This window comes from Lytechinus pictus, chromosome 2 (genome assembly GCF_037042905.1).
Source record: "Lytechinus pictus isolate F3 Inbred chromosome 2, Lp3.0, whole genome shotgun sequence".
NCBI lineage: Eukaryota > Metazoa > Echinodermata > Echinoidea > Temnopleuroida > Toxopneustidae > Lytechinus > Lytechinus pictus.
In genome coordinates this window covers 36,942,686-36,958,455 of record NC_087246.1, presented here as the reverse complement: position 1 = coordinate 36,958,455, position 15,770 = coordinate 36,942,686, and the positions used below count along the sequence as shown (strand labels likewise).

The following is a 15,770-nucleotide window of genomic DNA, read 5'->3' as shown; positions in this document are numbered from 1 at the left end:
TAGGATGAGTTCAGTATTCATGAAAATATTGGCAAAAGATCGGCAAATTTGTCGCCATTAGCGCCCGTTTTGAAGAAATCTGATATTCTCAACAAGCATCACGATATCACCATTTTGCAAGCATAAATCATCAAAAATGTGAGTTAAATATGGTACTAACCGATTCTATAGCAATTTGCCATCAATCTGATATAAATTTTTCACTTTTTCAGCTTGAGTTTCTGTTTAAATCTCCACAAAAACTTTGGTCCGCGAAGTTAGGTCACACTTTTTCTTAACGGTTTTCCAGCACAGCGCGCATTCGCCAATCGGAATAGAATTTTGAGATCGCGATACCGGCGAAAGCCCTTGACCTACTTCACATTTTCGTCCATGATTTTATACTTTACGATCTTGCCGTCAATGTGGTAACTATTTCTTGAATTCTTTTTGTATGAATTATGAATATTTTGTGAAAAAAAATCAGCCTGATGAATATTTTTGAAAAGTGCGCGAAGTTTGGACACCCCATCATACTAGCCTGGCCCCCTGGGCCTGGCGCAGCGCCGCAATAGAGATTGGAGCTGGCGCTGGAGCCCCAGGATCAAGATCGAGGAAATTGTCTCGAGAAATGGCCATCACGCGCGCCAGCGGCCAACACCGATAACGCTCACATTGTGTTTAACTGTTTTTAAGATAATATTTTGATGATTTTAAAGTACTCGTTATTCACAGTTTTATGGCTTTAAGCCTTCAAATAATAATAAAACATTTTGAAATTTTGAACTCACCGCCTCCGTCGACGACGAAAACGCAGGTTGAGATTGAGCTATTTTTTTCTTGAATCTCTCAGCGCTGCCTGCGTGCGCAGCACGAAAGCTGTATTAAGGAGAAATGAGTTTAGTCTGGAATATTGGTCACTGTCATTCGTACACAATTGATTCATATATGAAATTTTATAACAAATCGAGTACTATAAACAGTGTTTTTAGACAAAATAAAACTAAATTACAACTAAATTTTTATTTCACTATTTTTGCGTATACGACTGATTGAGAAGGACCTAATATTTTCTGCAAAATTCTTTCCACGTTTTCTTTCTTTTCAAAATGGCGGCGTCTGCGCCCCTGGAAATTTTTCTCCCTGAAAGAAAAAGTTGTAAAATTTCTAAATTGAAAGTGAAATCTGGCTCGAAAGTATCAAAAGGAACCGTATTGTTATTCTATAGATCTGAAAATGAAGATATCGGTGGTGAAGAGAAAGGACCTGAGCAGAAATTGAAGTCTCAAGATGTTGGAACTGTCAAAGATATCCTTGCAAATGAAGGAGACGAAGTGAAACCAGGGTATACATAATAAATGTGTATTTTAGGATAGTTTTGGATTACAGTGTAGATATAATTTATTTTCAATTATGATAACAGTTGCTATGAAAAGTAATATTAGCTATAATGAATGGAGTTAAGGATAAGTTAAGTATTGTAGATAATTCTATATTCATTTCATAAACCACAGCCTGATGCATTGCCATGGGCATGGCCATGGCCATGGCTGATAAGTGATGGCATGCACACAGCACAGACACAATCATACGGCGGGTTCCCTCAAGTCTGCGCAGTCCCCCTTGTCTGCGCACACGCGTATCTGCGCGATTCTAGTAAAAGAAGATACGCAAAGAACACAGACTTTACACATGCAATACCTAGACAGATATCCATTAAAAAATAGGACTAAAAATGGTGGGAAAATAATGAATTTAGGGCATTTCATGTGACGACCTCAAAGTGCAGCCTTTCTCATCAAAATCCCCGAAATGTGTGCAAAGTGAATGGGTGTGCAGACATGGGGTATGGTCAGTTCCCCCAAGTCTGCGCACCCGCGTATCTGCGCGATTCTAGTAAAAGAAGATACGCAACGAGCACGAACTTTACACATGCAATACATAGACAGGTATTCATAAAAAAATCTGACTCAAAATGGTGGAAAATAATGAATTCAGGGCATTTCATGTGACGGCCTCAAAATGCAGCCTTTGTCATCAAAATCCCCGAATCGTGTGCAAAGTGAATGAGTGCGCAGACATGGAGTACCATTTTTGTTTCAATCTGAAAATGACTGCCCAAAGGTTTTTTCAAGAAAATCTTATATTTTCTTTCATTTTTTAATGAGAAATTTGGTACACTTACTCTTGATAATATAAGGAACACTATTAACCAAAAGATTTTGTGAAATAAGAAGGAATTCATGTTAAATCTTAACTCAAATTGTTAGGTGCGCAGACTTGGGGCCCACCATCATACCATTTTTTTTTCAATCTGAAAATGACTGCCCGAGGTTTTTTCTAAGAAATTCCTATATTTCTTTCAAATTTTTATGATATTTGGTACACTTATTCATAAAAATATAGGGAACATTATTAACTGAAAGATTTTGTAATATAAAAAGAAATTCATGTTAAATCTTAACTCATAATATAGGTGCGCAGACTTGGGGACCATGCACCATCATAAATTAAGTGGCGGGGGGGGGGGGGGTGCATGGGGCTTTGTCTGTCTCCATGTCAGCTTAGCTCCTGAATTTGAGATTACACATAATTTTCTTGTTTCTTTTTCTTGAAATTCTCACAAAACTGCTTTATAAATTTGGATGATTCAGGCTCTTTTTTCATGAAATTTCACCATCCAGGCCAGGGAATTTGATGAGGCTGCATTTTTTTTTTTTTTTTGATGACAAGTAAAGTGAGTCCACCACATATCCACCACCTCTTGGAACCAACCACCTTGCGCGCATTTAATTTATTGCGTATTACGAATACTATGTGAGTGAGAGTAGGCGCACAGTGTGTCTATACGAACGATAAGAATCAATTTTAAGAGAAAAAAAGTGATAAAAAAGTAGGAAATTTGTACAATTTATAACCAGATCCGAACTCCGTAAAACAGCCACAGCATCCCCCCCCCCCCCCCCCGGGTACAGTGCCTGCTCGATCGATCCCTCTAATTTTTTATGTGTGTGTGTGAAAAATCCTTAAACATGGGGTTTGGTTTTGTGCTTGACAATCCTTAACTTCCTCTCCTTTTTTAGTCTTGAGTGCATGATGAGCCCTTTTTTTGTCAAATGAGAAAAAAAACTTTCAACATGGGTCTATTTGAGGGAGAAAATTCTTCATAAAAAGTACCGGTACCTTTTTCTGGCAACATTGCTCAAAAAGAGATGGGTTTCAAGGTTGCAGCTGCACACCGGCCTCCAGTCCGAACCAAATCTTAGTACCCCCCCATCCTGGGGCGAAAGTTCATTCCAAATTCATATGCACATATCTGATGGTTGAACATGTTAGATTCGTGCTATGCAATTGAATTTAGGGTGCTGCTTTATAAAAATAGCATCATCACAAAATCTACAAGTATGCAAACAATTTTTGCCAATCGACCCCTGCATCATATCTGAGAATTTATTCCTTAAAACCTTTTTTCTTTTTCTTTGTAGGTCGGTTGTCTTGAGGATTGCAAGATGTTCACATCCCACAGTTATGAAAGACATGTGTGCAGAATGCGGGGAAGATTTGAGAAAGTGAGTAACGCACTAACTAATGTGATCTAAATTTGGGGATTTGTAATAACTGCATGGGTATAATGTGGTCTTTTGAACTTCACAAGAAGATTTTAATGGACAATAAAGAACTAACTTTAATATACATATTCTTTTGAATTTGTTGAAATATTTCTTGGTTTGTGAATACAGACCTGGACAATTATTTTTGAAAAATCCTTCCTTAATCAGACATCCAGTGTTTGGTTTACTTCCTGTGATCCTGTCATGATTTTTTAACTGATGTTTGCTAAATTACTTTAATAACACTTCATTGATAAATCGATCCACATGACAGTTATGTCACTGGTTATGAAAATTCTTTTTCAACCAATAAAAAACAAGTCTAGCAATAGTGTGGCTGGATGTGATTGTTATTTTCTCTATTTGTAACTAAAATGAATTACACCAATAAGTCCCGAAATATAATTTTATTTTTCTAGGGATGACGATGACAAGCAGACACCTGCAAGCAAAGCATCTGTTGCTATGATTCATAGTATTCCTGAACTTCATGTCAGTAAAGAAGTAAGTGGTTTCTTTGTGATAGTTTGAAATGGTAATTGATTTTTTTATAGAAAAAAACTAAGATTTTAACATCTCGTAGGTGCTTTTAGCTGTGTTCTCCTAACTTATACAAGAACATATTGTAAAGTCTGCAGAAACAAATAAATAAATTGATAAATGAATGAATGGATGAATGATTGGATTAATTTACTAATGAAAAAAAGAAACAGAGTAATTATTGAGTGAATGAATAGATAAATGAAAAGAAATATCTAAATTGATTATGAAATTAAATGAACTGATCAATAAATAAATTTAAAAAAATACTTTTAAGCAGTAGGCCTATAGATGAAATAAAAAATAAACTCATCTCATTCGTATTTTCAGGAAGCTGATGTTCTTGCCAAGATTGATGAGGATTCTCTTATCAAGCACAAAAAGTTGGTTCTTCTTGTTGATCTGGATCAGACGCTAATTCACACTACGCTTGATGATGTCCCTGCAGAGATGCCTGTAAGTCAGGCTATTTTCATCAAGCTTTTATTAAAGGAGAATGAAACCAGTGGAACAAGTTAGCCTTTGTGAAAGGAAAAAATAAAATCAGAGAATAAGATCAATGAAAGTTTTGAATTGGACAGACAATAAAAAAAAAGGGGACTCTCCTATTGGCAAGGCCAACAAGATATTTTATGTCACACATGTCCCATTCGACAATGAAAAGATAGCCCAGGACATCTCTGTCTGCAATCTAATGATAAGACTCTAAGACAAACAATTCATCCATGATGTCTTCTCATAAAAAAAGAACACCCAATCTTGTGATAAGACTAGATAAAAGAGAAAAGTTGAGTGAAATATGTTCTTAATTGATGCCAATGGGAGGATTAACACAGTACTAGTGATCTCGGTATTCAAATTCCCATAACTGTCTTATTATTCATTCCATTTTTCTCCAACCTTAATTGATTGGTTGTTTGATTTTTCTCTTAAATGTTATTCAACTGGTTCAAGGGTTTCATTCTCCTTTAAAAACAACTTTACGAATGACCAGAATATTATTTTCCAAAATATGATAATTTGAAGCCAAGAGTGAAGCAAAGCTGTCAAGGCTCCTTGATTATTACAGAAGTTCCTGAAAATTAATGAATCTCAGTGAAAGCTACTGTCTTTAATGATCTGTCTCCCCGATTCATGCATTGATCTTGTATATTACAGTAGGTGTACTGACTATAGCGAGACCCCCCTCTCCCTCTTCCTCTATGATTGTGTGTGAATGAGCAGAAGATTAGTACACGCTATTCACCAGTGCATGTAACATTTGGAAGTATTTTTGCTCGACCAATATTCCTTTCAGACAGCAGATAAAGATTTTTATTTATTTTGAATAGTTGGTAATATAATAGTAAGATTTTTTTAAATTGATTATTTTGCAGGGAGTTCACCATTTCCAGCTGAGGAAGGGTCCCATGTTCCCCTGGTACCACACTCGGATCAGGGATAACTACCAACAGTTCCTGGACATCATCAGCCAGTTCTACCAGCTCCATATATTTACCATGGGGGTCCGCCTCTATGCTCATACTATTGCGGAGATCATTGACCCGGATGGGAAGTTCTTCTCCCATCGTATCCTCTCCAGGGACGAGTGCTTTGACCCCAACTCAAAGAAAGCAAATTTAAGGTATTTTTTAAATGATTTTTGTGTCCTTGCATTGGTGGGCTTTCAGATCGTAGTCCTTTGGGGAATGTTTCACAGTTTAAGTAGAAAGAAAAGGTAACAATGCACAGAAATTTGACAAATGTTTTTGGACTTTCTTTCTGTAATTTTGAGGCATTCCTTGTTTGAGTGTATGTGTCAATTCTTCCCTTTTCAAAGAAGGACACATTGTAACAAACATTTTGATTGTGCGTCCTTGTGTGATGAATGCTCTCATTGGATGAATTTATTCAAAGATACAATTTCATTTTTTCTTGAAAGATGCTATTCATCTTTTTTGTGATTATTTATTTATATATCTCTTCAGTTTGAAACACCAGCCATTGGTGACATGTTTATTTATTGAACACTTTTACTCATTGCTAAAATTGTTTTGAATAGAGAAAATTAAAACAAGCATAATGCAGAAAATTTCATCAAAATTGAATGTAAGAGCGTAAGATATATGGAAATTAGGCTCATATTTACAAAACGATTTTGTGCACAACTTGGGTGATATACAGTGAGATAACTGGTATTTGTCACACCCTCACCATTTATTTTGTATAATATGATTTATTAAATATTTCAGGTTTTAGTCGATTTGACATTAAGGAAGCTCATCATTAAATCACAATAGGATGCAAAAATGGCAATTTCACATGTTCAGGAAGGAACTAGAACTCGTTTCACGTTGTAATAAGAAAAAAATGAGTTCTTATAAGTAATGAAATACAGAAGAAAGTGAGATGGTGACGGTTTCAAGTCCCTCATTTGTATGCTGACCAGGATGTGCAGATTACTGTAAATGTGAAATAAAGCCAAAGCTCAAATTGTCATAAGTTTCTAATTTCACATCCAACTTAAAGTTGAATTAAGAAGACGATTCCAAATATTGAGATATTTACATTAATAGCAACCTTACAACCCCCCAAACACTAAGAGGTGATTCGACCCCCCATTTTCTTTTTTCAAAATAGTGAATTTGAACGATTTATCCCTACCCATTTTCCCTGAGTTCGCTCATGCAATGCCTACCGAGACGGGTGTTCTTTGACTGTGACGTCACCGGGGGGTATTCGGTCCCGGTGTAGTAAACAAGGCAGTGCCGTTTTGTGTACTATACACGTACACCTTCATATTTACTTTTGTGTAAAAACTTCATTTTATCGCTATTGATTTTATGTGAACGATACTGAAAGGAAGTAATAATTATTCAAAGACATATAGTCAATAATATAACCCTACATTGTTAAAACTGTTCTTCTTTGTAGCGATTTTAGACGATTTTAATGCCTTGTTTTCGTTCGGGACTGTGTCCGTGGCGAAACAAGTCATAATGGAATAAACTGCAGTTGAAGTTGTATCTACGAGCCGGAGAACTTGCAAAGAGGAAATGATTAAAAGTATATTTATGGCCGTACTATTATTCCTAATATGTAAATTCCCTCAGAATGATACCATAGACCCTAAATTAATAATTTCAAGGCGAATAATATTAAATTTGATCGAGATCTTCTCACCAGTCGATCACGTAGCAGACGTGTTATTATGACATATTTATCCGCGTGTGACGCGGCTCTTGCAAAAAACACAGTTGGTTGCGGAATTGCTTTGTGCCGACCGGCCGCCCGCTCCGGCTCAGCTAGCTGTCGAGCTACCGTACTATCCCGCATACCTTTCTTGCTGTCTTCAACTCACTTGCGAATTGCGTTTATATGTGTGACGATGACCTCTATGAGGCGCCGAATGTACCAATATTATATAGAACAATTATTTGTTATATAATCATTATTTATTAAATAATAACTATTATTTATATATAATTTACATTTTATTTGTAAATAACTACTATTATATAAAATATCATTTCTAATTATTTATATATAATTCCAAGTAATACTTCATTATTTGTAAATAATAATAGTTCGACATTCCATTATTTATAAATAATGATTATTTGTTTTTCATTATTTATAAATAATGATTATTTGTTTTTCATTATTTATAAATAATGATTATTTGTTTTTCATTATTTACAAATAATGATTATTTGTTTTTCATTATTTATAAATAATGATTATTTGTTTTTCATTATTTATAAATAATTTGTTGAGTTTTCCATTATTTATAAATAATGATTATTTGTTAAATAATGAAAACGTCTACTTCATTATTTATAAATAATTTTTTCGAGTGCGCCATTATTTTCATTATTTATAAATAATCATTATTTAATGTTCGAGTTTTCCATTATTTATAAATAAAGATTATTTGTTAAATAATGAAATATCTACTTCATTATTTATAAATAATAATTTTGTTTCAATATCCCATTATTTATAAATAATCATTATTTATAAACAATTTTTACAGTTTGCCATTATATACAAATAATCATTATTTATATACAAATAACCATTATTTATTAAATAATGCCATTATTTATTAAATAATGCCATTATTTATTAAATAATGGAAAACTCGCTATAACATGCAAATGTGGGACCGCCCATGATATGAATATTCATGATGCGATTTCCTTTTTCGTGATTTTTCTTCACAAATTTTTGTCCATTTCCTCTTCATAATGACATTTCTTGAAGCAATTTTCTAGGGATATGGTCTGATTGTAATATTCTTCATTTTCTATATAACTTCGTCTTCGTAGAAATATCAAAAAGTGTAATTTTATACGATTTTTCCTACAGTTCACAATCCCCATAGGCGCGCGTGTATCGTAGGGACAACCGGTGAATCGACGGAGTGCTCTTCATCGAAATACTACGTTGGTTGGTCCCCGGAAGTGGCGGGCGGAATTTAGCCCGAATCCTCGATGGAAGTCGATCAAGTGCATATGAGCTGAGAGAGTGAAATATCAGTGTATGTACAGGCCCTTCTACTTTTTATAAATATTTCTTGTTGCTTTTTTGTTAAGTTAATTTTTCCTGGTGGAGAGATAAGTTTCAGTTCTAATAATGCACTTCAAATACATTTTGGAGTGTCTGTTTGAGGCGTTTGGGGCGATTTCACCCTGGCCCCAAAATGCTAAAATTATCACAAAATTCACCAAAAGTGTGCACGAAAGCCTTCGTATTTCACTTTTAAAACTCCAAAAAGTGCCCAAATGACAAGCTTGGTCGCTTCGCTGTGTCGCTTTCAACTTGAGAACGTTTACGCGTCTGCTTCCCCCCCCCCCCCCCCCTCCTCCGAAAGAAATTCTGTATACGGCCATGCTCTAAAGAGCCTGGCACATTGATTTATGTATACTTTCATTTTCATTATTTTCATCTCATTATCAACATGGCTTTACGCAGAATTTTTTCCAGGGGGGCCGGGGCCGGAGCATGACGCGCGTAAACTTTCTCAAAAAATCTTGAAAGCGAGACAGCCACGGGACCAAGCCCAAATGACAAGCTTGGTCGCTTCGCTGTCTCGCTTTCAACTTGAGAACGTTTACGCGCGTCTGCCCCCACCCCCCGAAAGAAATTCTGTGAACGGCCATGCTCAAAAGAGCATATGGCACATTGATTTATATGTACTTTTCATTTTCATTATTTTTATCACATTATCATCATGGCCTTACACAGAATTTTTACCGGGGGGGGGGGGGCAGCTAGGACGCGCGTAAAGTTTCTCAAAAAAAATCTTGAAAGCGAGACAGCGACGTGACCAAGCTCAAATGACAAGCTTGGTCGCTTCGCTTTTTCAAGATTTTTATGAGAAAAAAAAAATTCTGCGTAAGGCCATGATGATAATGAGATAAAAATAATGAAAATGAAGTATACATAAATCAATGTGCCAGGCTCTTTAGAGCATGGCCGTATACATAATTTCTTTCGGAGGAGGGGGGGGGAAGCAGACGCGTAAACGTTCTCAAGTTGAAAGCGACACAGCGAAGCGACCAAGCTTGTCATTCAGTTTGGGCACTTTTTGGAGTTTAAAAGTGAAATACGAAGGCTTTCGTGCACACTTTTGGTGAGTTTTGTGATAATTTTCAATAGAAAAATAAGTTTTTAAAAATTTAGGGGTCATCATGCCCCCGTATGACGGTTGCGAGCATTTTGGGGCCAGGGTGAAATCGCCCCAAACGCCTCAAACAGACACTCCAAAATGTATTTGAAGTGCATTATTAGAACTGAAACTTATCTCTCCACCAGGAAAAATTAACTTAACAAAAAAAGCAACAAGAAATATTTATAAAAAGTAGAAGGGCCTGTACATACACTGATATTTCACTCTCTCAGCTCATATGCACTTGATCGACTTCCATCGAGGATTCGGGCTAAATTCCGCCCGCCACTTCCGGGGACCAACCAACGTAGTATTTCGATGAAGAGCACTCCGTCGATTCACCGGTTGTCCCTACGATACACGCGCGCCTATGGGGATTGTGAACTGTAGGAAAAATCGTATAAAATTACACTTTTTGATATTTCTACGAAGACGAAGTTATATAGAAAATGAAGAATATTACAATCAGACCATATCCCTAGAAAATTGCTTCAAGAAATGTCATTATGAAGAGGAAATGGACAAAAATTTGTGAAGAAAAATCACGAAAAAGGAAATCGCATCATGAATATTCATATCATGGGCGGTCCCACATTTGCATGTTATAGCGAGTTTTCCATTATTTAATAAATAATGGCATTATTTAATAAATAATGGCATTATTTAATAAATAATGGTTATTTGTATATAAATAATGATTATTTGTATATAATGGCAAACTGTAAAAATTGTTTATAAATAATGATTATTTATAAATAATGGGATATTGAAACAAAATTATTATTTATAAATAATGAAGTAGATATTTCATTATTTAATAAATAATATTTATTTATAAATAATGGAAAACTCGAACATTAAATAATGATTATTTATAAATAATGAAAATAATGGCGCACTCGAAAAAATTATTTATAAATAATGAAGTAGACGTTTTCATTATTTAACAAATAATCATTATTTATAAATAATGGAAAACTCAACAAATTATTTATAAATAATGAAAAACAAACAATCATTATTTATAAATAATGAAAAACAAATAATCATTATTTGTAAACAATGAAAAACAAATAATCATTATTTATAAATAATGAAAAACAAATAATCATTATTTATAAATAATGAAAAACAAATAATCATTATTTATAAATAATGGAATGTCGAACTATTATTATTTACAAATAATGAAGTATTACTTGGAATTATATATAAATAATTAGAAATGATATTTTATATAATAGTAGTTATTTACAAATAAAATGTAAATTATATATAAATAATAGTTATTATTTAATAAATAATGATTATATAACAAATAATTGTTCTATATAATATTGGTACATTCGGCGCCTCATAGACCTCTAGCGTAATTAAATATAGAAAACAACTCGGAAGGCCGAGAAGAATAGTACGTTTGATTCAAGATTGTTCTGTGGAATGAGCTATGAGTGGAAATGATCCAGAGGATATAAAAATGGAGTCAAAGACAAAAGGAAGAAGAAAAAGACGCCAGGGGATCGCTGTATGGTCATGAACTGCGGGTCGACATATACCGGTACCAGACCACTACTGTACAGTACACTCAATGCCTGGGTGTTGTGTGTATTGTATAGGCGTGCAGCGCGCGCAGAGCTGAGCTAGCCGCCGGAATTACTTTCCAGCTACTCACTTGATGGAACATCGTGATAAAATAAATGAGAAATAGTGAAAATATCATTCAATAACTCACTGTTTGCAATCTTACATCATGATTTAAGAGTTCATGATAGGTATTCATACTGTTTTTTATACAGGGAAAGTAAAGATTTGTACATACGATTCCTATTTGTTTGATTTGAGTTGCTTTGAAAAAAAAAAGTAAAATCATCTTTCTCTCTCTGCATAGCATTTCTGTATTATATCCGGACACCTCTTATACTAAATTCCCCCCGGTGACGTCACACTCAGAGTGATTTTTCTGTACACTCGTCTCTCGGGCTCTGACAGGTGGCTAATTTCATAGACTTTCAAAGCAAAATATCGAGAAGGCAGAGTATTTTTGTGACATGCTATCTGTTTGAACAACTGATATATACTATATATTGTGTGTGGAACCCATATTTATGGAAACTCACCCCCTTCTTAATTCAACTTTAAAAAAAAACTTATGCTTGTTTAATTTCCTCTATTCATATCAACTATATGCTGGGATGGATTTGACCAGTAAGTGTTATCCACCAAAAGCAGTGTGTCTTTGGAATTATACTTTTTTTTTTTAGAAGTGCCATGTATACCTGAATAATCCCGTTCCTTGAAGGAGGGGGGGGCACTTTCATTACAAGTTGGACACATTGCTTGTACACAAAAGCATGTACAAGTTGTTTTTCATGGCCAAGTGATATAGGCTCCTACTAGTGAAAAGGATATCAATATTGTCAAAATAAGAAGGAAAGAGTTTACCTCTCAACCATTTCATGAAATGGTTGCATTGATCTATTTTTATTCATGTAACAGTTACTATTATTGTAATATCTTCTTCATTGATTTGCAGGTCCATATTTCCTAGAGGTGACAAGATGGTGTGTATCATCGATGATAGGGATGATGTGTGGAGCTTTGCTCCAAACCTAATCCAGGTTCCTCCCTACCGCTTCTTTGAAGGCACAGGTGATATCAACTCCCCTCTAAACCTTAATGATCGCAACAATGCACCTGTGAAAAGGCCCAGGGAATCACAGCATAAGTCCTCGCCTCCCTCTCAGAAGGGAGATGGTGATGATGGCCTGAGAGACACGGAGAGTAAGGAAGGAAAGGGAGAAGTGAGTAAGGAGGCTGGTGAGGAAGAGAAGACCATGGACAAGAACAAGGTGGTGGATGAGAAATCGGAGGTGTGCAGTTCAGAGGTGTCCTCAACAACCAAGGATAGCGAGGAAGAATCCAGTGACAAAGTAGACAAGGGACGTGGGAAGGGGGCAGGAGAGGGAGATATGAAAGGGTTATCAAAGGATGAAATGGAAGAAGGCGAACTTGCCCATGAAAAGGAGAGTGACAGTGATAAGGTAACCACTACAGATGGAACAGGCACAGAAGCGACGTCGCCTGTGGAAGATCAGGATGAATACTTGCTCTACCTTGCAGACACGCTGACACGCATTCATAGGAAATTCTTTGCACAAGTAGATGCAAATCCTCGGGAGCTCCCGGATCTGAAATCCATTGTTCCTGCAATGAGGATGTCTGTTTTGAAAGGATGTAACATTGTCTTCAGCAGTGTGTTCCCCACTAATATGCCACCAGAACAGAGCAGAGTGTGGAAAGTGGCTCTTGCGCTAGGGGCTAAGGTCTCCCCTCAGATTGTTACAAAGAGTAAAGAGGAACAGGCAAAAGGAAGGGCCACTACGCATCTCGTCGCTGCCAAGGTTGGCACGTCGAAGGTCCATGCAGCCAAGCGCAGCAAAAGTATCTTAATTGTTGAACCCGATTGGCTGTGGTGCTGTTGGGAGAGATGGGAGCGGGTGGATGAGAGGCTCTTTCTTCTTGCCGATGCCAGTAAACATGGCAGCAGAAGTAGCACCCCTGGCTTCAGTGACACAGAAAGTAATGGATCACAGAAAGGAAAAGGCAAGGCCAAGGTGAACACTAATGGAAAAGCTGGCTCTACTGGGATTCCAGGGCAAAGAACAAAGAGCAGACCTTTGAGCATGTCGGAGGACTATAATCCAATGTTTAGCTTCTCATCAGAAGACCTTGCCAGTATGGATAAGGAAGTTGAGGACATGTTTGGAAGCAGTAGTGGTGAAAGCAGTAGCAGTAGTAGCAGTGAGTCAGAGGATGATGATCGGTCCAACCCAACAAGTCTAGGCAGCTTGACCAGACCGGCTTCCTCCTCAAGCGATGAAAGCCTGACAGCAGAAAACCCCAGAGGATGGAAGCGCAAGCGAGAAGAAATGGAGGACAATGACGATGATGTGAATGATTTTGACCCATTTGCCAATAGGCCTGCAGAGGACAGTAGCTCAAGTGCAGGGTTGAGTGAAGGAGAAGAATGGTTTAGTGAGGAAGAAGGGCAGAAGATGGCAAATGCCATTGATGACTTACTGACGTACAAGAGAAGCGTCAGAAAATGGGATGAAGGCTGATCATGCCGAATTTCAATACCAATAAGAGTCAGTTATGAATTATGTGATTTACAACAAAAGTACTGCTAATAATGGTGTATAAAGCACAAAGAGTTGCCCCTGTTCTTGATTTGCTTTCCGTCCTTGATAGCTCGTTTATAAGTTGAGTTGAATTGACTTCCCTGTAGGTTAGAAAAATGACAAAATGCATGCTACAACATAAATGGTCACTCAAAGAACTTTCCTAAAAATTTTAACAGATCTTGACCTTCAAGTTTATACCAATATCAAGCCTTTCCTTGTTGCAGTTTTTTCATTGTCTTATTACATGTAGCGATAACCAGAAATCTAAATACTGCTTATGAAACTTAACTTGCATGTTGATATTAAAAAAACGGACCTAGAAGCACACATTTTTCCTAGTTCTATTGTGATTCATGAATATGTAATTACTAATCTTCCAGCATGAATGCTGGATTAATTAGCAAGTTTCAATACGGGTGAATTGTACATTTAACACTTTGTATATAATGAAGTAGAGAGGTAAATGTTTGTTGTTCACCGCTTGTCAAAAGAGGAGAAGAAAAAAAACCTGTTCATGAGCTTACAATTCTTTTTAGGTTAATTTTGAGATATGGACCAATAGTTGCTTGTGCTTTGTGAGCATCGCAGCTCTCAAAGAATTTTTAATCATTATTTGTGCAAACTTTGTGGATTTCTGAGTCTAATTCGAATTCCTAATGTATTGTATGTAATAGAGCCGTGAATGATTTATTGTGCCAAGTGTTACTTTTTCAGCAAAATGTTCATGGGAGACATAATGTTAGTCTGTTAAACTTGTTTATCTTATAAAGCTAATTCATTATTAGATTGATATTGCCACCATTGACCAAGTCTGTATTTTGCATGTTTTAATAATCTTCCTGTTAATACAAGAATGATTTAAATCACAAGCATCAGGATGACATTCTCAAAGTGTTGCTGCAAATAATGTACAAACTCCCTGATAAACGAATGTCCAAAAATATTCACTCATAGGGCTTTATCAAGTGTTGAAATGGGTGCTATGGGCTGAAAATCACAATATCTGAAAAAACAGAGTAAAATTCCTTGACAAAATTTTCAGTGATTTGTTTGTTTGATCAAGTATCTGTTCAAATAAAATGATTTTTTTAGCCTGGACTTCTGCTTTAATCAAGCAAATGAAAGCAAAGAAGAAACCTAGAAAAGAACTGTTGTGCTTCCACTTTTCTCTGTCGCTTTTTCCACCAACTTTAGAGCTATATTTCTTTTTTGTTGCATTATGTGTGCCTCTGTTTGTTACGTGTACAAAGTGTGTGCACTTTACTGGATGATTCAACGCATTTTCAAGATGGGTTGAACACTTGATAAAGCTCTTTTTGCAAAAGAATAAACATTGTTGTGAGCATTGTTGGTTTTACCGGTTTTATTGATTTAGTCAAGTTTAGGAGAAAAGGCCGTTATGAACAATCTGACCTCATTTAGTAGGCCTTGATTAATTGGAACAACTCCATTGACTGGCCGTATCTCCCGTTCAATTTAGCTAAAGAAACAAGCCAGAAATGAGAGTAACCTTTTTATTATTTCATTTTTATCTTGCACAGACAAGCAAAATGACATCCGGAATCATCCATAACCCAAAAGAAAAACAGGGGCCCATTTCATATAAAGTGTTACAACTATGGTAACTTTGCTGTTATGACAACTACCATGGTAACGGGGCTCAGCAGCCGATCCCAATCAAGAATTCTGTGGTATTTATTATAATGGCAAGGTAACAATAGTCTTTACGAGCAGGGCCCCAGATCTTCTACGACAATAGCACTCTCATTCTTAACCCATTAGTTACCTCTTGAAGGGTGTCCC

The 15,770-nt window shown here is 36.1% G+C and overlaps 2 protein-coding genes across 2 annotated transcripts in view; one reads left to right on the top strand and one right to left on the bottom strand.

The window, feature by feature from the left end:
- Positions 1-865, bottom strand: part of LOC129254289 (centromere protein L-like) — a 13,195-nt gene extending 12,330 nt beyond the window's left edge. The window contains exon 1 of the mRNA XM_064115682.1: positions 771-865. The gene's annotated coding sequence lies outside the window, so the exon portion shown is untranslated. The remainder of the gene's footprint in view (positions 1-770) is intronic.
- LOC129254292 (RNA polymerase II subunit A C-terminal domain phosphatase-like) lies at positions 822-15,770 on the top strand. The gene is made up of 6 exons (XM_054892744.2): positions 822-1,324; positions 3,465-3,548; positions 4,010-4,094; positions 4,461-4,586; positions 5,507-5,754; positions 12,317-15,770. Exons 1-6 carry the CDS (start codon positions 1,089-1,091, stop codon positions 13,902-13,904), a joined length of 2,367 nt encoding a protein of 788 aa, XP_054748719.2. The 5' UTR covers positions 822-1,088; the 3' UTR covers positions 13,905-15,770.